This window comes from Bombyx mandarina, chromosome 26 (genome assembly GCF_030267445.1).
Source record: "Bombyx mandarina strain Sakado chromosome 26, ASM3026744v2".
NCBI classification, from domain to species: domain Eukaryota; kingdom Metazoa; phylum Arthropoda; class Insecta; order Lepidoptera; family Bombycidae; genus Bombyx; species Bombyx mandarina.
This window is the reverse complement of record NC_143232.1, coordinates 5,485,989-5,508,432: the sequence shown is the minus strand read 5'-3', so window position 1 is coordinate 5,508,432 and position 22,444 is coordinate 5,485,989. Positions and strand designations below refer to the sequence as shown.

The 22,444-nt window shown below is 40.5% G+C and overlaps 2 protein-coding genes and 1 long non-coding RNA gene across 7 annotated transcripts in view; 1 reads left to right on the top strand and 2 right to left on the bottom strand.

Moving 5' to 3' along the window:
• The first annotated feature begins 236 nt into the window (after positions 1 to 236).
• Positions 237 to 20,897, top strand: LOC114241576 (uncharacterized). Of its 5 annotated transcripts, none has more exons than XM_089738898.1 (5): positions 237 to 367; positions 1,154 to 1,444; positions 14,164 to 14,343; positions 14,744 to 15,007; positions 16,821 to 20,897. In XM_089738898.1, the coding sequence occupies exons 2-5, from the start codon at positions 1,181 to 1,183 to the stop codon at positions 16,887 to 16,889; spliced, it is 777 nt and encodes a 258-aa protein (XP_089595024.1). In that variant the 5' UTR covers positions 237 to 367; positions 1,154 to 1,180; the 3' UTR covers positions 16,890 to 20,897. The 5 variants fall into 5 exon arrangements, with proteins under 5 accessions (XP_089595024.1, XP_028028241.2, XP_089595023.1 ...); XM_028172440.2 differs by having other exon boundaries at positions 348 to 701; XM_089738897.1 differs by lacking the exon at positions 237 to 367 and adding an exon at positions 374 to 539.
• On the bottom strand, positions 2,034 to 3,440 carry LOC149499792 (uncharacterized). Its single transcript, XR_016325513.1, has 2 exons — positions 3,341 to 3,440; positions 2,034 to 2,071 (listed from the first exon to the last, which is right to left on the bottom strand). It is a non-coding gene; the product is annotated as an uncharacterized LOC149499792 (long non-coding RNA).
• Positions 17,022 to 22,444, bottom strand: part of LOC114241577 (uncharacterized) — a 6,970-nt gene continuing 1,547 nt past the window's right edge. The window contains exons 2-3 of the mRNA XM_089738740.1: positions 20,258 to 20,412; positions 17,022 to 18,122 (exon numbers count right to left, since the gene is read on the bottom strand). Coding sequence (XP_089594866.1) covers positions 17,676 to 18,122; positions 20,258 to 20,412 — 602 coding nt within the window. The 3' untranslated portion in view covers positions 17,022 to 17,675. The remainder of the gene's footprint in view (positions 18,123 to 20,257; positions 20,413 to 22,444) is intronic.

Below are 22,444 nucleotides of genomic sequence, written 5' to 3'. Positions count from 1 at the left end.
TACAATTTAACGCCGATGAAACCGCTGAGCATGACTAGTCTTTCATAAGTCAAATAGTCTTTTCTAAATATTATATTAATATTTGTTGTGTTATAACTATGATTAAAAGTAAACTTTTAATTATTACCAGCCTATAAAAAAGATTGGTACTTGTTGAATTTTATTCTTCTGACAGCTAACACTTCGCATATTTTTCCATACTAGTGGTCATGGGTAGTACACCCACAGGTCATAAAATCCCTTAAAAAAATATTAATGACAAACAATATTAATATAAATTTTTTCTCAATTTGACCACAGACTATCAATAAGAAAAGTTTGACAATTAACAAACATTCAAACATATGTGTTGTGTCAAATACCTGTGGTAGGTAGCATGTAGGTAGTGTGTACAATGTATTTTTTTGTTGAGTTACTTATCTACTTAAAATGTATTTTCTATGCAAAATAAAAAAAAAATCGGAAATTAGCATTCTGCCCTTCTCTATAAGTGTGGGAAATTGAATACTCCTCCGTCCGCGCAATTTTCGTAAAAACCGGTACAAAGTTTTTGCTTCACTGCAATCATTCAATTATCCTGCGATTTTCATCGAACATTCCATTCCTTCTCTTTTCCAAACAAAATTAGTACTATGGATTCAGTAAGTGGCAAACAAGAAACTTCACACAAGCCACAAGATTCACTGCAAATACCTGAAAGTGTAAGTAGTGATGGGCCTTTAACTTAACCTTAGACCTTTTAATTAAGGGCCTATCTTCACAAAAAAGTATATCAGCTAATGTAAAGAAAGTAAATGTGGACAAAATAAATATTTTACATTTAATGGCCGAAACCCAGAATTTACTCCAATAGTATGGCTACCTGAGACACGTTTGTACGTGTATCCATTTATTTAAATATATTTCACATGAAAGATGTAAATGATTGTGAAAACTTAAATTGTTACTCTATTTTCTTATGGCATATTCTACTATCTAGCCTAGTTTTTTTTACCCTTGTAGGCATATGAGCATATGACACATAGTGGTTACTGCTGCTCATGGATGTTAGCAATACTAGGAGCAGAGCCAAGCTGCTGCCTACCATTATATTAAAAAAAACTACCAGCCGCTACTCAGTATCTAAATAAAAAACAAAAACTTCATTTTTAAGTGTCAGCCAGACAGTGGAGATTTTGTGATGCCATCTGTGTTGGAGCTTGTAGAGGAGAGAGCTCACCTCCAAGAGCTGGATAGAGAACTCCAAGCTCTACACACACTACCAGAATTGGAATCTCCTACTTCTCAGCATCCCAGCACCAACAAAGGGGACCAGCGAATTAATTCTGTCCATGCTTTACTCCATACACTGAGCCCACATTTGCCACATCATGACTTCATAAAGACCTTTTTGGAATCTACTGAGCATCTCGATGATGTTGGTAAAATTAGGGTCACAAAACAGGTAAATGCTACTTATTTTAATAAAATGTATTAAATAGACTAAGGGAAACTCTTCTGTAAAAAGAGTAATAAGATGAAGAGAAAATAATGCAGTGCCCTTATAAATTGCAGATTTCTAAAATCAATTTGCTCAAAACATTTAAGATAATTGTGATTAATCAATCATTTAAAATAAATGTTTATGATGTATCGGTGTTCGAATCCCGCAGGTGGATACCAATTTTTCTAATGAAATACGTACTCAACAAATGTTCACGATTGACTTCCACGGTGAAGGAATAACATTGTGTAATAAAAATGAAACCCGCAAAATTATAATTTGCATAATTACTGGTGGTAGGACCTCTTGTGAGTCCGCGCGGGTGGGTACCACCACCCTGCCTATTTCTGCCGTGAAGCAGTAATGCGTTTCGGTTTGAAGGGTGGGGCAGCCGTTGTAACTATACTTGAAACCTTAGAACTTGTATCTCAAGGTGGGTGGCGCATTTACGTTGTGGATGTCTATGGGCTCCAGTAACCACTTAACACCAGGTGGGCTGTGAGCTCGTCCACCCATCTAAGCAATAAAAAAAAAACAGCTTAGGTAGGAAAAAAAAAAAAAAGCAAAAGTATAATTAACTATCCAGACCTTTTTTTTTTTTTTTTCCGGGCCGAGGGCCGAACCTCCTACGAGGTCCCCGCGCCTAGGGGGCGCGCGGGGTATGTGAGACTCTACGATCTGCAGGTGTTGAGAGCAGACCGCGGGCCCAAGGAATTTAGGGCCCACCCACTAAACGACTCCCCTGCACTCTTACACCCGGCGTCCGATCTCCGTCCGGGGTCAAAACCCGGTCAGAGTAGGGGGGTTCCCGCGGTCAACACTACAACCAGACACGCGGCGCCACCCCGAGGACGCCCGACCGACGGGTCGTCGAGGCGATAGTCGACGACCAACGACGTCAGTCTCCGCGGTACGGCGGCCCTTCAGGCCGCCCGGGCGATGCCGCTGGTGTTCCGGGATACCCCGCTGGGCCAGAACCAGCCTGCCGGGTCGGAACGCGATACACCGCCGACCGGGTTGCTCTTCCACAGTATGTTCGGCGACGACAGCGACGACGAAAATGCGGACCGCATCGCAGTCCGCAGCCGCCGACGCGTCGTCCCGTCCTCCTGATGCCAGCGCGCTAGAGTGACGGTAGCGTGCGGCGCAGTCTCAGCCCCCTTAGGTCGCCCCGTGACCATCACCGGGAGGAGACTGCCTCCTCATAGGGGCCGGAGCTGGACAAACGCCCTCCTCCGACCCCCGGCTCGACGGCGGCGGCACGGCGCCGAGAGGGAGGAAGAGTTCTCCCTCTCCCGTTCCGCCGCCTCCTTCTGCGAGATGGTGGACTCGCAGAAGTCGAGCATCGCCTGCCAGGACTCATCGTTGCCGAGCATCGCAGCCACGACGGTCGGAAGCGACAAGTCCGGTCCTATTTTTGCAACGAGGACGCGGCGCTGCTCCGCGAAAGCGGGGCAGCACGCGAGCGTGTGCTCCGCCGTGTCCTCGTTGCAGCCACTGCAATGGTGGCACTTCGGCGTCGGCTCCCTCCGGGCGACGAGGTGCAGGTAGCGACCGAAACAGCCGTGTCCCGTGAGCACCTGCGTCGCTCGGAAGGTGAGACGTCCGCGGTCGCGATTCACCCAGTCCGAGAGGACCGGGCGGATCGCCTCGACGGTCCGTCGCCCGTAGGCGGGGTCCGCCAGGCGGCGAGACCACGCCTCGAGCACGGCACGCCGAGATTGAAGCTTCCGCGCTCGAACTTCCGCCGCGCCGGGACGCGGCTCCCCCCTGGAGCGGAGATCACATCGCCACGCGTAATCCGCAGCAAGCGCCTCCGCTTCCAGGTCCCAGGGAGGCGTCCCGAACTATCCAGACCTATCCTATCTACCATTTTAATTGTCGGGGAAATATTTTAAAAACAAAAACTTTTCAGTATACTTTTAAAATAAACTTGTTGTCTGAAATATTGGATGTTTTGGATTGGATTGGACAGTTCGAAATATCGAAAATCTTGTCTGACGAAGTCGATGTAGATTTCGATTTCCCTAAAACAATCATTATGGTCACTTAATAATCTCTCCGTGATAACACTTGCTAGCCCTTTTCTACGGCGTGGGATCCTTAAACGGATACTTGGCTTGAAGAAAAGGAGGCAGCTCTATGGAACTGCTGTTGAAGAGTAACCGGTTGCGGCGGGGTATCCCAGGATACCAGCGGCACCGCCCGTGGCGGCCTTACGGGCTGCTTTACTGAGACGGCTAACGTAGTGTATCGAACATCGCCTCGACGACCCGTCGGGCAGGTGCCTTAAGGGTGGCGCTGCGAGTCTGGTTGTAGTTTTGATCTCGGGAACCCCTCTATTCTGACCGGGTTCTGACTCCGGGCGCAGATCGGCCGTCGAGTAAGAGGGCAGTCGTTTGGTAGGTAGAGCCCTAAAAACATCCTTGGGTCCGCTGACTGCTCCAGGCATCTACAGACCGCCAAATCCCACATACCTCGCGCGCCCCTAGACGCGGACAATTCGCATGAGGCTCGACCTCCTGCCCGAAAAAATGGTACACATTTTTGTAGTAAAGTACGTACTTAAAAAATTTGCATAAACGACTTCCACGATGAAGGAATAAAGCTACGTATATACGTAATACCTTTTGGTTTGAAGGGTGAGTTAGCCGTTGCATTACAAAACTGAGACTTAGAACTCTGTCGACGAGGACAGGGCGTTGCCCAGCCAGCGTGTCCCCGCCTTGTCCTCGTCGTAGCCGCAGTGGTAGTAGTGCTCTAAATACTTGCCAGACCTAGCTTCAACGGTATACTATCCTCTTTCGTTTACATAGCTACAGCATTCTGTTTAATGTAAAAATCTTCAAATCTGGTTACATTAATTCAACTAGTAATATGGACTTAACAACTCGTTTTTAGTAATAATTGTAAAAGGAGAAAGGAGGTTGGATAAAAATTAAAAAAAAAAAATCTAAAGTTAGTAGTTAGTAAAAGTGTAGTTTTAACATGTTTGGTCAGTCTCTGCGCTGCACTCGCACGAGGTGCTAGTGTGTTGTTTATTTAAAAATACGTTCCGCGCATCGGTCAGCGCGTTGCTGGGGGCATACCCAACACCGTTGGGTAGCCGGCGACCGCGCCGCTGATAACGAGGGTAGATAATCAACACGAAACAATGGAGGTGCGGTCGAGCAGGAGTACTTTGAGTGAGCAGGAGTTGATTGGTGATGAGGTAGAACAATATCAAGAAGAGAATTCTATGCAAGAGATGAATGCGATGGAAGATTGGTTAAGACCAGAGAAGAGAAAAGATGCTAACAGTGACGATGAATGGACAACGATTAAATCGAAGCAGAAGAAGCTTAAACCGGAAGTTGAGAAAATAGAGATGTACTTAACTGGTAGTGAGCCGCTGCCGAAACAATTTTCTTTAGCGAAAATGTTTTGTGAGATGGATATTACCGATGTGGACCGCGTAAAATATGTTAACCCATACAAAGTACGTATCGATGTACAGAACCCACTGAGCGCAGAGAGGATTGAAAAAAGTTCTAAGATAGCAGATAAAGGCTGGCGTGTACAAAGAGCTATGGAGAAGAATTTATCATATGGTGTTATTCGCGACATAGACTTGGAAATATCCGACAAAGAGATTTTTGACACAATATCGTGCCCCAAACCAGCAGAACTGGTATCTATATTCCGTCTCAACCGGCGCAGTAGCTCGGGCGACGGATGGGTACCTAGTGAGTCGGTGCGGTTATGTTTTAAGGGTGCGTTCATACCTGCGCATGTTTCTATAGGGGGGCTAAGAATCCGCGTGGACCGATACGTCTTCCCAGTATCCCAGTGCGGGTTGTGCTGGAAATTAGGACACCCTACAAAGAGATGTCCCACAAACAAAGAAATTTGTCCAAAGTGTGGAGGTAAACATAACAACTGTGAAACCACTACATTTAGCTGCGTCAACTGTAAAGGGGGGCATATGGCCATGTATAAAGGCTGTCCTGTATTTTTGAAAGAAAAGAGGCTTAGAGAAATCATGGCTGAATTTAATTGCACTTACAGAAAGGCTCTGACGATGTATGTAGCCCCTAGTTCTCCAGTACAGGTGCCCAAAAAGTTTAGTTTCACCGCTACCCCTGCTCCTCCGCTAATGGAGTACATCTCATCCGTGCCACCAAAAACCTTGCAGAGTAACGCACCGACTTTTGCTAGCGTCTTACAGACAAAAGCGGAGATTCACATAGAAGAAAACGCTAAACAAACACCACGATCGGTTTCGAAAAAACAACGTCGTCGTCGTAGGGAACCTGATGTATCTGTATTGGACTCGGCTGCTGAAGCTGAAATAGAAGAGATGCCCGGGAAAAATGTGCCTCTGGAACAGAAGGAAAGAAGAAATGTGAATTTTGTAGAGTTATTGAATAAATTGAAAGATTTTTTTTTTTTAAAAACATTGTCGCTAGAATCGAAAGTGAAAAGTGTACTTAAGTGTTGCATCGAATGGTTGATCTTGGTTGCGGTAGACAATATTTCCGACTGGCCAGTATTGAAAAACATATTAGATCTGTTTATGGACTATGGATAAAAATAAAAAACCTGTGAAATTAACTATACTACAATGGAATGCTCAAAGTTTAAGACCTAAGTTATTAGAGTTTGAAAATATTTTATTTAAAGAGAAAGTCCACATTGCTACCGTGAGTGAAACATGGTTAGAATCGAACAATCGTCTTAAAATAACTAACTATATTATTTATCGTAGGGATAGGGACGACGGCTATGGCGGGGTTGCCATTTTTGTTCACAAATCTATTAATTCACAACTTTTTGATATACAAAACAATAGCCCCGGTTTAGAAATAATAGGTATTAAGGTTCACAATTGTAGGGATATTGAATATATATTCTCCGTGTATTGTGCTCCATCGGTACGCACTAGCCAACAGGATTGGGATGTGTTATTTTCATTGGTGAGTAAAAAAGCTTTAATTTTGGGCGATTTCAATGCGCACCACACTAACTGGTCTAATAAAAGTGATGCCAGAGGATTAAAATTTTTTGAGGCTATCACAGATAATAGGTTCATTTCACTAAACGATGGTAAGTCAACACGTTTACGATCTAATAACAATAACAGTCAGTTGCAACATTCCGCGCCTGATATATCTTTTGTCTCCTCCGATTTAGCTTTATTATTTGACTGGCGTATTTTAAACGAAACCCTCGGCAGTGACCATTTATTTATAAAAATTACTACCTCTTTTGATGTTTTACCTAGGAACATTTTACGGCGCAATTTCAAGTTAGCCGATTGGGACGGTTATATGACATTACTGGAATCTTTATGTAGTAATTATATCGTGTCGGAGAACCTACAAATAGGGTACGATCATTTTATAGAATATCTAAATATAGCAGCAGACGTTCATGTTCCATATATTCGATATAATACAGATCCCAGTAGTACTTTCTCACCTAAACCCTATTGGAACGCAGATTTGTCTCGATCAGTAGCGATACGTAGATTGGCCCTTTCGACGTTTAGACGCAATCCGACGCCTAGGAACTTGAAACTACTTAATGAAAAAATACGTGACTCACAAAAACTGATCAGAAATACTAGACATAAAGCTTGGCAGGGATATTGTACAGCAATAGATGGCGCAACAACGCAAAGTCAGATGTGGCAAAGAATGCAATGGTTTAAAGGCCGTAGAACTTCTAAACAATACGTCAGTGACGAAAACGCTAGTACCCTTCTGTATAGTATGACACCAGATTACGTCTCCCCTAAAAACCCATCATTTTCTTCTTGTAATTATAAATTAGAAATTCCTATCACTAGTCATGAACTGGAAAGCTGTATCCGCGCAAAGGATACCGCACCCGGGTGTGATAATATTTCTTATTCAATGATTAAGCACTTGCCTGAGAACGCATTGGTTATATTGTTATCACTTTATAACCGTTTTTACGACACCGGTTTCGTACCGGCCCAGTGGCGAGATATCGCCATCACACCTGTACCTAAGCCCGGACGTGACCCTCACAGCGCATCTGCATTTAGACCTATTGCAATGATGTCGTGTTTATGTAAGATTTTCCACAGCATTTTAAGAAATCGGTTAGAATGGTTTATTGAAAAAAATAATTTACTCTCACCGGATACTACCGGATTTAGAAAAAGCCGTTCTACATTAAATAATCTCGTCGATTTAGTTTCGCAAATCCATTCAGCGTTTTCAGTCAATAACTTGACAATAGGTTGTTTTCTTGATATAGATAACGCATACAATAACATAAACATAAAATCGTTAATCCAGACTTTAGATCAAATAGGAGTGGGAAATAAAATGTGTCGATACCTCTGGAACTTTTTAAAAATAAAAAAATTAAGAATATACACTGGAAACTCATATATTTGCCGTTCTTCTGGTCAAGGTTTAGCTCAAGGCGACCCGATCTCGCCGTTGTTGTTTAACATAGCTACTATGCACATCTGCAGCTATATAACAAATGATGCGGTATCTATCTCTCAATACGCGGACGACTTTGTGTTGTATACGAGCATTAGTAATATTAGTGAGGGTGCTAATTGCCTACAAACTTCTTTAAACAAAATGATTACATCGCTTTCAGACATAGGCTTGGAAATCTCGTCATCTAAAAGTAAAGTATGTATATTCAAAAGAGGGTATAGAAGAGAACATGTCAACCTTTTTATTAACAACATACCGTTACAAGTAGTAGATTGTGTCAAGTACTTGGGTTTCCGGTTAGACCGCTCGCTAAAATGGAACAAACATATTGAGGAATTAATCGAGAAATGTTCGAAAACATTAAAATTTTTTAAAGTTTTAGCCGGTTCAGGGTGGGGAGTACATCCAGATCATTTAAGACGATTATATATATCTATCGTTCGTTCTAGATTAGACTATGGCAGTTTCCTTTATAGTTTATGACAACGCAGTTAAGAGTAAGACAGTTAAGCTCGATAGACTCCAAAATCAGTGTATGAGAGTGATTGGTGGTTTTGTGAAAAGTACGCCTATACATGTAATGGAATGGGAGCTCAATTTGCAACCATTATTTGTGCGTAGGTACTATCTAGCCGGTAAATTTTGGTTGAAAGCTAAATCATTCAAAGATAACAAACTAATTGTGTCACTGAATCGACTTGTAGAACTTTGTCGTGACGTAGTATATTGGAGACGGAGGAAAAAACCTTTGTTAGTAACAGTACATGAATCACTCGATATCTATCCTATTTATACTTCTCAGCAAATGGAATGTTTCTCTCTTGATACATGGGTAAGCAGTGTGGACCTATCTAATATAATTAAAACTAAAATCGATGATTTGGAAAAGGCTAAACGTACTTATAATTGTGATTTCGTAAAACGTACATGCAATCAATATTTAAATTTAAATTATTCTAACTATTATTCAATTTATACTGATGGATCGCAGGAAGGGGACGAGTCGGGCTTGGCAGTGTTCGACCCGCAGACGCAAGGTTCTATTAAAGTTAAACTAACGGCTAAAGTATCTATAATGTATGTAGAACTTTTAGCAATTGCAGAAGCAGTGTCTTATGTCGCGTCATTTGAATCCGGTAATTTTGTAATACTGACGGACTCCAAGAGTGCGTTACAACACTTGGCTCGATGTACCTCGATCTTTCGAGGCGCACCGATAGCCTACAGGATCTTGGAGACCGTTAGTAAAATGCAGAAAAAGAATATAGTGTTGCAATGGGTGCCGGCTCACATTGGATTGTACGGAAATGAAGTAGCTGATCGTCTAGCGAAAGAAGCCGTCACTGACGGATTGTTTCTTGATTGTTTACCTTACTTTAGTGATATTATTTATTTAGTTAGAAGACAATGCATAGATATTTGGAAAGAATATTTTGACGAGAGATCACGAACTAAAGGTATTTGGTATAGAACCATACAGCCCAGCCTTTCTCGTCTCCCTTGGTTCACAGGAGTAGATATGCATCGAAACCATATTGTGACTGCCTTCAGACTTCGGTCTGGACACATTCCTCTAAATAGTTTTGGATTTTTGATGAAAATATGCGATTCACCAAACTGTGACGAGTGTGGAGTAGTCGAGGATGCAACCCACATAATGAAGGAGTGTGTACGGAGTGAAGCGGAGCGCAGTGGCTTTATGTTAGAATGTGATTTATGTGCAATGGATGTAGGCGTCTATAACAGCATCTTGACCTCCCCCTTGTCGAGGGCAGCCAGAATGCTATATAAGTTGGTAGACGTAAGTATAAAGCGTCGCGTTTAAATTTTTTGTGCAAACTTTGAGGGTGACGTCTCGAAATCGAGAAAACCCTCTTTATAAAAAAAAAAAAAAAGAAAAAAACAAAAAAAAAACATGTTTGGTCCTTCGAGCCGGATCAAACATGTTAAAACTACACTTTTAACCCAAAAATTTATTAAAAGAAAAAACAGCGAGCGAACAATTTTGCTTAATCACTAACTTCAAATCTAATAGTTTTTTTTTTTAAGCAAAATTGTTTTTTCTTGTAATAAATTTTTGGGTTAAAAGTGTAGTTTTAACACTTTCATTTAAATAATTGTTTATGTATTATGATTTTAAGTTTATAAATAACAAAATATTCAATAAAATATAAATATTGTGGTTTGGAACTTTAATCCTTAACATTTATTTAATTATTGTGTTAATATTCATTTACGAACCGTACAAAGGACAAACCCGAAATCCATACAAACTTGGGCCTGGCGTTACAGTGCTAGAATTTGGGCATAAGTTACAATACCTAAGAAGGTTTCATGAGCCCAATTTTCAGGTCTCCCAGCAATGGCCAAATTGGTAAAATCAGACAATGTTTACATTTTAGGTTATGTTTATTGTTCGAGATATTTTAATAAAAACGATATTTTTGAGGCTATTTCCTACTAAAGATGAGTAATTTTTTACGAAACCTGTTGCAGGAACAGGTTGCTTTAAAATAAAAATGGAACCTGTTACGAGAAATCGCGCGTTAGGTTGTTTACGAAAACGAACGAAAGCCAAAAATTAAAAACAAAGTAATGCGAAACGCGCTGCGCACGAAATGATTTTTTTAAGGGATTTTATGACCTGGTAACTAAGACCTTTAGGTCAGTCTTATTTTAATTTTATTGAAAACTTTTTTTATATGAAAAACTATATTTATATGATAGCTTTTTTATATAAAATATAAATCATTACGTGCTCCCATATTATCTCATCACATTTCATTTCATTTTAGTTCATGCCTTTTTATTTTTATTTTTATTGCTTAGATACCCATCGACGAGCTCACAGCCCACCTGATGTTAAGTGGTTACTGGAGCTCATAGACATCTACGACGTAAATGCGCCACCACCCTTGAGATATAAGTTCTAAGGTCTCAGTATAGTTACAACGGCTGCCCCGCCCTTCAAACTGAAACGCATTACTGCTTTACGGCAAAATCCAAAATATCTTCAGTTGGCAACATTAAAGATAACATAACACGATTTGATACATTTGTGTTTTTCTATGGCATAGTCACATTAATATAAAAATGCAAAACTACCCTTTCATGCTATATTTAATGTTGTCAGTTGTAGATATTTTGAATTGCCGCCATTGTAAGTAGTTGTGTCACGATTCGATGGCCATACTCTATTTACATTGATTAAAATACCTATAAAAACAGTCATTTATCCTAAAGCAAAAGAGTATTAATTATTTTTTACACTTGATTTCCACTAAATCGATCCTATTTTATGGATGTTCTAATTCTAATCCGCACGTTTGTGGAGCTAGTTACGTATATTGAAATAAGTGTTGCAGATGTTTACAAAGATTGTTTAAAACAAAAAATTGAATTCAACTTATTTTCTACACTTGGCCATTGTCAATGAAGCTAAGATTTTAATAGGTTAATCAAGCAAAATAGACGAATTTTTTGGTACATATCCCATTCGTGTAACGCTTAGGCCCAAAATGGGGTTTCTCCAAAGGACAAACCCGAAATCCATACAAACTTGGGCCTGGCGTTACAGTGCTAGAATTTGGGCATAAGTTACAATACCTAAGAAGGTTTCATGAGCCCAATTTTCAGGTCTCCCAGCAATGGCCAAATTGGTAAAATCAGACAATGTTTACATTTTAGGTTATGTTTATTGTTCGAGATATTTTAATAAAAACGATATTTTTGAGGCTATTTCCTACTAAAGATGAGTAATTTTTTACGAAACCTGTTGCAGGAACAGGTTGCTTTAAAATAAAAATGGAACCTGTTACGAGAAATCGCGCGTTAGGTTGTTTACGAAAACGAACGAAAGCCAAAAATTAAAAACAAAGTAATGCGAAACGCGCTGCGCACGAAATGATTTTTTTAAGGGATTTTATGACCTGGTAACTAAGACCTTTAGGTCAGTCTTATTTTAATTTTATTGAAAACTTTTTTTATATGAAAAACTATATTTATATGATAGCTTTTTTATATAAAATATAAATCATTACGTGCTCCCATATTATCTCATCACATTTCATTTCATTTTAGTTCATGCCTTTTTATTTTTATTTTTTATTGCTTAGATACCCATCGACGAGCTCACAGCCCACCTGATGTTAAGTGGTTACTGGAGCTCATAGACATCTACGACGTAAATGCGCCACCACCCTTGAGATATAAGTTCTAAGGTCTCAGTATAGTTACAACGGCTGCCCCGCCCTTCAAACTGAAACGCATTACTGCTTTACGGCAAAATCCAAAATATCTTCAGTTGGCAACATTAAAGATAACATAACACGATTTGATACATTTGTGTTTTTCTATGGCATAGTCACATTAATATAAAAATGCAAAACTACCCTTTCATGCTATATTTAATGTTGTCAGTTGTAGATATTTTGAATTGCCGCCATTGTAAGTAGTTGTGTCACGATTCGATGGCCATACTCTATTTACATTGATTAAAATACCTATAAAAACAGTCATTTATCCTAAAGCAAAAGAGTATTAATTATTTTTTACACTTGATTTCCACTAAATCGATCCTATTTTATGGATGTTCTAATTCTAATCCGCACGTTTGTGGAGCTAGTTACGTATATTGAAATAAGTGTTGCAGATGTTTACAAAGATTGTTTAAAACAAAAAATTGAATTCAACTTATTTTCTACACTTGGCCATTGTCAATGAAGCTAAGATTTTAATAGGTTAATCAAGCAAAATAGACGAATTTTTTGGTACATATCCCATTCGTGTAACGCTTAGGCCCAAAATGGGGTTTCTCCAAAGGACAAACCCGAAATCCATACAAACTTGGGCCTGGCGTTACAGTGCTAGAATTTGGGCATAAGTTACAATACCTAAGAAGGTTTCATGAGCCCAATTTTCAGGTCTCCCAGCAATGGCCAAATTGGTAAAATCAGACAATGTTTACATTTTAGGTTATGTTTATTGTTCGAGATATTTTAATAAAAACGATATTTTTGAGGCTATTTCCTACTAAAGATGAGTAATTTTTTACGAAACCTGTTGCAGGAACAGGTTGCTTTAAAATAAAAATGGAACCTGTTACGAGAAATCGCGCGTTAGGTTGTTTACGAAAACGAACGAAAGCCAAAAATTAAAAACAAAGTAATGCGAAACGCGCTGCGCACGAAATGATTTTTTTAAGGGATTTTATGACCTGGTAACTAAGACCTTTAGGTCAGTCTTATTTTAATTTTATTGAAAACTTTTTTTATATGAAAAACTATATTTATATGATAGCTTTTTTATATAAAATATAAATCATTACGTGCTCCCATATTATCTCATCACATTTCATTTCATTTTAGTTCATGCCTTTTTATTTTTATTTTTTATTGCTTAGATACCCATCGACGAGCTCACAGCCCACCTGATGTTAAGTGGTTACTGGAGCTCATAGACATCTACGACGTAAATGCGCCACCACCCTTGAGATATAAGTTCTAAGGTCTCAGTATAGTTACAACGGCTGCCCCGCCCTTCAAACTGAAACGCATTACTGCTTTACGGCAAAATCCAAAATATCTTCAGTTGGCAACATTAAAGATAACATAACACGATTTGATACATTTGTGTTTTTCTATGGCATAGTCACATTAATATAAAAATGCAAAACTACCCTTTCATGCTATATTTAATGTTGTCAGTTGTAGATATTTTGAATTGCCGCCATTGTAAGTAGTTGTGTCACGATTCGATGGCCATACTCTATTTACATTGATTAAAATACCTATAAAAACAGTCATTTATCCTAAAGCAAAAGAGTATTAATTATTTTTTACACTTGATTTCCACTAAATCGATCCTATTTTATGGATGTTCTAATTCTAATCCGCACGTTTGTGGAGCTAGTTACGTATATTGAAATAAGTGTTGCAGATGTTTACAAAGATTGTTTAAAACAAAAAATTGAATTCAACTTATTTTCTACACTTGGCCATTGTCAATGAAGCTAAGATTTTAATAGGTTAATCAAGCAAAATAGACGAATTTTTTGGTACATATCCCATTCGTGTAACGCTTAGGCCCAAAATGGGGTTTCTCCTTTAAGGTTAATAAGTACATTGTACTTCAGTCAGTACACAAGTCAAAAGTATTATTCAATAAAGGGATTCCTTGATTCTTTTCTATCGAGTCATTAATATCTGGATTGTTCAGGTGGTGTCTAGTGTCTGTTCCATGTTGCACTCAGAGGAGAGCAGCTGGAGTGAGGAGGAGGTGGTGTGTGTGGGCGCGTGGCTGTGCGTGCAGAGCGTGGCCGCCGACACGCGGGCCCTGCGCCGCCACGCCGCCCGGGCGCTCTGCTGTCTCCTGGACAACTGCGCTACGGACCAGCAGGTACCTACGAGGATCCCTCCCTCTAACGCTAACGAATGTTCACACAGTAAGTTCTTAGATACGACTTGAATTTAACCACATTACATTTTTGTATAACATATATTTTCGTGAAATCGATTTGCAATGTGGTCGTATCCAATTATTCTGGATTGTCTTCTCGCCCAAATCCAGCAGTATTGACTAAAACTGGTTCTTCAAAACTTCTATAATTCATTTCAACTTAATTTCATCAAGACTAGATTAATCATAATATATTATGTACCTGAAATTATGGTTATTATGCATTATACTTTCTTAGCCCATTTTTTTTGTTGTGTTCACAACAAATGACAACAAGAGTCAAATGACTGGTCATGAAGTATTTAAGAAATGAACCAAACTCGGAGTTGTTTGCTTTCAGATTGAACGGTTAGGACATGTCGTGTGTTCGGCCGGTTGGGAGCCGGAGACGCTGATAGACGTGTCGGACGCGGCGAGCGGCGCGACGCAGCCCGCGCTCAGCACAGCCCTGCGGCGCGCCGCGGTGCGGGACGGGGAGCTGTGCGTGCGCGGCCTCACGCGCCTCGTGCCCGCCCTCCCCGACCCCGCGCGCGCCCCCCTCCGCGCCGCGCTGCACGCGCACGCGCACGCCCGCCCGCACGCACACTCGCGCACTAGACTCAAGGTGACCTCCGATGCGCTTTGCGCTATATTTAGGAATAAAACGGCGCGAATATTTCTTCGAGACTGGTCAAATTCAAATTTTTCTTTGTTGATTTCATAATCGCGTCTTGTATTTGCTTGATTTATTTGTATAGAAAATTGTGCTTAATACAATTTAATCAATACAATATATTGGGCAAAGCATATACAGGGTGTCGAACAATGGGTATATTAAGCCGAAGTACGTATCAAAAATGTAGATCACGATAAAAACAAAGTCTTAGTCGTAATTAGTAGTTTGATACAGTAACTACCTGTTTATTATTTGGATCTGCTGTCCGATGACAGCCTTGAATTAATACACTTAGGCCTTTCATTCAGTTAAACGCGTCAACGAAGCAGACAATAGGAAATTCGTTAAACATATTTCAAACAATAAGTACGACCAAAAATTGAACCATAGATAACAGCAAATGTTACTAAATTTCACCTTTATTGCAAAGACAACAGAAACTGCTTGATATACCAACACCGTCTAAGCGGACTGCGGGCACTGGCGAAGTCCTCAAACGCTAGAGACTTGGCGATATTATTTTACTCCTGTACATTAGCTGACAAGGGTTATCGTACCGGAACTCCAGATGTTATAGTCTGAATGTCACCACCTACTTTGAGACCTGAGGTCCAAGTCTCCGTTGTAATCTTGTCTCCTATCATATCTTTGTAAGAAGAATCAGTGCGAACTATGTGTGTGTGTCAGCGTCAGTGTAATCAGCTGACGTCACGTGCACCTTTGTGCGTTCGGAGAAAGCGCTGGATGAAGGCTGCTGCACTATTGCGTATGCTGCGTTTTCGTATAGTTTCACACTTCAGAACCCGAAGTTTTTGGGTTTTTACGATATTTTTTACTATTCCGTGCGTAGAATTGTTTTATAGACATAAACATTCGTAAGATAAGAATTATACAAGCTCTTACGCAATTACAACTTAAAAGATACAGATTGTTCGTCACATAGCAAAAAGTGCTTAAGGAAAGCGATATCAGAGGGTAGTAGCTAATTTTTACTCTGGGAACTGATGCCCAATTAATCCCAACTGTGGGCAAAGAGCTCGCCACCCATCTGACCAATAAAAAAACACAAAACGCATTTTTTTATATGTGGCCAGCCTTATTTTTCACTACGAACCTTACCATGGTTAGTACGATCCATACTACCTGCGTAAAACAATTCAAGGGTGGGCAGAAACAGTTTTTCGTTATGTTCAAGTACTCTTTATTCCGGAACTATTTACTTAGGATAGTTTTTTGGTCGAATCGATTTTTCTTACGGAGCATTTAGTTTTCGGCTTCATATACCCAGTATACCACTTACACTTGAATAAATTCATAAATATCCAATACTTAAATCGAGATTTGTCCTCGGACAAGAGCCCCGGAACCTGCAATGAATTCTTTTTGGTTCGTCCGACGTTTATCGCCACTGCTTTTTCTTTTAGCTATGATGTTAAGTGTTTATCGGTATATACGAATAAAGGAGCGGAATAGCAAGCAGCGTGTCCACTCAGGCAAATATCTAGAGTCTCGATTGCACGATTTTTTTATACCTACCCATGCTGATAGCCTTGAGAAGCTATATCAGCGTTACCCTAGCGTGTAGGTGAGCTCTCGGGGCTCAAACCGGGGGTGTTGCTATCGCTGGCCCTAGCGAGAAGTGCTTCGCTGAATCTACCACCGGATCGGAAACGCGATCCACTGAGAAGTTCTGGCGACAAACTCAGCGGGCATTGCACGACGCAAGCCCCCCACCCCTCATTCCTCACGTTTTGTGTTTCAGTTGATGGTCGACCTCTCCATGCTTCAACTGTTCTTAAGCAGCGGCAAAGAATCAACTGTCTCCAAGTAATAAGTTTATGATGAATTTATCGGATTTTACAAAGTACTCATGAATGAGCTTGCCTTCGGTACAGACCGTTCTGCATTGTTCCTGTACTGTTATTGTTATGTGTACAATAAAGATTTAAAAAAAGAACTCCAATTTGTTTTGTTTCACATTTTAATGTCTACAATATTAGTTTTTGGTTCGCTACTTTACCTCATGAAAGTTAATGTAATCTTAATAACCAAAAATTCATAAACAGACAATTCGTAGATGGAAGAACAAAGTTATTGCGAATTTCAGTGAAGAAATTGTTAAATAATCGGCTGTCGTAACATCACCATGTTTGCAAAATCATGTAAACATCTCAATATGACAACCAATGCAATCAAATTCATTTTATTTCTTTTTTGTGGTGGTTATTAGATCATACACAGCACAACGCGATTAGTGCCATCCAACTTGTAAAGTTGTGTGTGTAGAACACACTGACCTATAAGTCATTTTGTTTTGTCTTTGATCGTACGTTTGTCATTGTTGTTGTTGTGCTATATTGAGTGTAGACTGTCAGCCTCAGTAAACATTGGAAATGTTCAATTAGGTGCTTCTATTTTGTTTAATTACTGTAGGTCGCTGCCGCCTCCCGGGCTGGCAAGATTGCGGCGCGTAGGCTAGATTAACTGAGCTCTAAAACACTTAATAGCCTACTTACATAGTATACACATTATATAACATTTCAAATGAAATACGTAACATTTTTTGGTATACATTATGTAAATATAGTGAGTAACGGATACAAGTCGAGATGAGAGTTCAGGTGGCCTCCAGGATGCGCGACAGTCGCAGCACCGGCAGCGCCGTCCCCGCGCCCGCCGGCCGCCGGTACGAGCCGCGCGTCTGCCAGCCCTGCTCGTGCAGCAGCGCGGCCGCCGAGCCCTGCAGCCGGCTCACCAGCGCCTCCACCATGGCGCCCTCCGCCAGCCCCGAGCCGCGCAGCGCCCACTGCCAGCTGGCCTGCAGCAGCGCCCCGCCCAGCCCGCGCCCGCGCCACTGCGGGTGCACGGTGAGGTCGTGCAGCCACAGCCCGTCCGCCGGCCCCCACAGCGCCGACAGGCTCACGGTGCCGAGGATGCGCGTGGGGGTGACGGGCGCGAAGTCCGCGTCCAGCTCGCTGACGACGTACGGCATGACCCCGTGCGGCTCGTGCACCAGCGGCCCGCGGAGCTCCGCCACGAACCCGACCCACTCGTCGCGCACCTTCTGTGTTCCAAACAAACCTTCGCTGTCACACCACTTGCTAAACTGTTTTCGAACCTCATTATGGTGTTAATGTATCAGAGGGATTTAGCCATGAGTTTTAGGACCGGTCGCCGCCAGCCTGACGTAAGCCCTCCTTGGGAATGCTAACGTTGGCCTAAGAATCTAGCCATAGAAGTTTTCATTTAGACACCTTTTATGACGCCCACGGGGGAAGATACGGGTCAATCCAAATCTAAGCTGAGATCTGTGCGGCTCAGAGTCCAAGGCCCCTGCACAAGGTACATTGTACCAGTCCCAGGAGTGGCCTGAGACAAAAAGTTCTACACTACATTATGAAGCCGAGAGTAAAGAGTGAAGTAGCAAAGGTTTTAATGAATGATGATGATATAAAATAATTATTATTTAAAAGATTAATGAACAAAGAGAAAGATTGGAGAGCTGCCGAGTGACCTAGTTCATATTAGCTTAATTTCCAAAGTAACTGTTGAGGAAGTAAGAATGCCTGTGCTAAATGTCAAGAATGGAAAAGCTATTGGGCCTGATGAGATATCAGGTCAGGCGTGGAAGTGTTTGATTTTATTCTTCTCCTAGTAATTGATGGATTGACATTTGACCTACAGGATGAAGCATCCCGATGTATGCCGCTCGCCGATATACAGAGTAGACTGGTAAAATGCCAGAAGAGGCTGGAGAATGTGGGACTGAAGGTCAACCTGGCCAAAATGGAGCAGATGTGACTTTAGATGTTCCTCCAGTTTCCCAAGTTGCCATAGATGGTGTATCCCCACCAATCTGCTCCAACTTTAGGGCTCTGTCTTGCAAACCGAAAACAACATTGACCAAGAAGTAGTGAGGCGAATAAATGCTGGATGGATAAATAGGCGATGTGTGGAGTAACAAGACTGGATAAAATTAGAAATGAGTATATAAGAGAAACTCTGAAAGTAGCTTCGGTGACAGAGAAAGCAAAAGAGTGGAAGATTGTTGTGGAGGGCATGTTATCTATACATATAAATAAAATTGGAGTGTCTGTAATATTGAAATAGCCTCTTTTTACTACATGCACATGAATATATATACAGTACATACACCAAAATAACATTTTTTACAATTTTTGTCTGTCTGTTTGTTCCAGCTAATCTCTGGAAGGGCTGGATCGATTTGACGAGACTTTCACTGATAGGTAGCTGATGATATAAGGAGTAACTTAGGCTACTTTTTTTAGACTAGCTTCTCCCGCGGCTTCACCCGCATTACGACAATAACCGCGGGTAACATCGCGGGACTCAGATATATAAATAAATAACATAAATAGGAATATATAATAAGCAATAATAAAATTTTATGTTTCCGAAGCGAAGCGAGGGTGGGTACTATTGCTTAAATATAATGATAATGTAGAAAGAGCCTAAAATAGACAGTAATGTGAGGAGAGATCTCTCTAAAACAAACTTGATGGACTGTGTGAAAGTGGATATTCAAGAGAAGAGTGCAGAGATGATGTGTGATAGGTCTAAATAGGAAAAGAGGATGTGCTGCTCTGACCCCATATACGTACAATACGGACAAGGAGAAAAAAAGTAATAAAATTATATTATTGATTCGTCTTTGATGATATGCAAATTTGGAAGCTAATTAGATACTTTGAAATTTATGAAAATTATATTGTGTAGTCTATCTTTCTATGTTATAAGCACATTTTCACAGATGTATATTTTAATGTGCTAGGGTTTTCATATATTTCAAGGTTAATTGTGAATTCATTTAGATATGTAGATATCTACATCATTCGTCCAAATTCATATTTCATAGAAAATTGGAATTGTGGCTAGTTATAACTAAGCATTAATGCTTCAAACATAGTGCATGAAATACTTCACCATCTTTTGTCCATGGCAATGATATTCTCACCTTATATTCTATCTTAATCTTCCCAAAAATGGCTATGAAACTTTTAACTACCTGTTACATTAGTTTAATAAAGGGTAATTAATCATACTGCCATGGGTTTACAGTTTTTGTACCTTTCTTTTTTTAATTTGTACAAATTTATATACTAACCCATTTGACATATTCTGTACTAAAACAGTAGAGCTTAATAAATAATTAACTGTTTTCTTAACTGAAAAACCAACCCGTTTATGTTTGTGACCAAGTTCAATGTGCACACAAGTGCAGCCGATATATGTCACAATGGCAAGTGCAGGACCTGGTACACACATATCCACAATGGAGTACTGAAGAATATAAACAGCACCGCACAGCACAGCAAGACAAATTGCAGCATCACCTGCACAAATATTTGATTTTATTAAGTGAACCACAAACCTTCACACAACACCATCTACTTTAACATCACTTATGATCTGTATAAAATTGCAGTTTTTTTTTTTAAGCTTCAATAGCTTAAAAAACATAACAGCTTACACACAAATCTCTACAAATCGATTTAATTACAACCAAGAATTTGATATCACAACTGTTTATTTTAATAAAAATTAAGTTTGGTACATACTTCCTGCAAAAAAATAGAGGAAAGCTGGAAAATTGTATTCAGCAAGCCTAGCCGAACTAGGGTGACCCGGGCATCCTGATCTTCGGGGCGAGCCTGCCGCACAAGCACTACGCACTCCGACATTAAGTATCACTTTTACATGCAACTCATGTTACAACCAGATATTCAACACGTATTGGGTAGTATATATTGATTACATAAACAATTGCACTTAGCATAAATGACATTATTTAAACGGCACCTAATTCACAGGTAGTACACATAAGACCTAGATAATTATGAAGTCAAAAATCTATGATAAGTTCATCGATCTATTAGCATAGACCATAGATTATACACTTAATATATTAGAGAGCATAGACCTAAGTTTCATACTTCAGTGTCTATTTTTTTTATAAAGATTTTTTGACCTGGTAACTAAGACCTTTAAGTCATATCTTATTTTAAATTTATATTCTTATTTTTATGAAAAAAGATAAGATGGACTGAAATGAAATAAAATGAAGGTGATTAATTTGAGATCAACTGAGATTATATATAACTTTGAGATTATATGGGCTGAAATATAATCTCAGTAAAATGGTGGTCATTTACTGAGATTTTTTCAGTGGACTTTTTGGAGGATCCGGAGAAGTTACGTCCAGCGGATTTGTTTAATTTTCCCACATTTGTGCACTTTCACAGATACTAAACAGTTAATAAACCACCGTTATTACACATTTAAACCTGAAGAAATACTATTAGACAAAATAAAACTTCTCACACAACTTCACTCCTCGCGTTCCCGCCAAAAAGTCCTCAGTGTCTATTTTTTTAATGGGATTTTATGACCTGGTAACTGAGACCTGTGATATTTTAATTTATATGCATATTTTTATGAAAAATTATATTATGGAGTGAAATGAAATGAAGATGATTAATTTGAGACTTTAATCAACTGGGATTAAATGAAATGAAATGAGATTTTTTTTATGATTGAAGGATTACTGGTGGCCCGGAGGCCTTTCCAGTTTCACCAAGACAGGTGGGCGAGCAAAGGCTCAGCCAGGAGGGGTGGGATTTGCAAACAGCTACCCGAGCGCCTCCGAAGGAGACCTAACAGCTCAAGAGTAGCTGCTTCGCGAATGAATCTACTACCGGATCGGAATCGCGACCCGCTGAGAAGATCTGGCAAGAAACTCAGCGAGCTGATTCATGGGTTAGGTTGCACGGCGAACTCTTTGTCGAGTTCGACGAGTACGGTTACCGAGGTCCCTAAGCCTGCTCCTAGTGTTAGAGCTGAAGGCGTCTAATGCAAAGGTTATTGGATCTGATGGATCCGTAAGGACGTGTCTAGGGCGTCGACGGTGACTGGCTCCTGCGTGATCAGGATTCGGGGAGTAGTCAGCGGCGGCAACGATAAGGCGATTATCATGACGCATAGCCTTATCGAAGTACCGTTCCGACGCTGACTTCATGTATTTCTGGATAGATTCGAGGCCCAGATCGTCGTGTAGGTCAACGTTCCTCACGAACCACGGAGCTGTTCCGAAGGGACATTTTACTCTGCTTACAGATTATGGGGTAGCGTCTACCGAGAATAAATGCGGCACGGTCACAGACTGATTTTATATGCGGGCGGAATATCATCGATGCATCCAGGGTAACGCCCAGGTACTTGACCTTCCTGGCCCAGGGTATGGGTTGTCTAAAGAGAGTAATCGGGGGTGTGAGATTCCTCCTCCTAATCCGGGAGGAAATCCGTGTGGAGCTTCCCCTCTGAAATAGCACCGCAGTACTTTTCACTGGGTTGATGTCTATGCGCCAT

Coding starts and splice junctions, on each gene's coding strand:
- LOC114241576 (XM_089738896.1), top strand. CDS start 4,638: ATGGAGGTGCGGTCGAGCAGGAGTACTTTGAGTGAGCAGGAGTTGATT.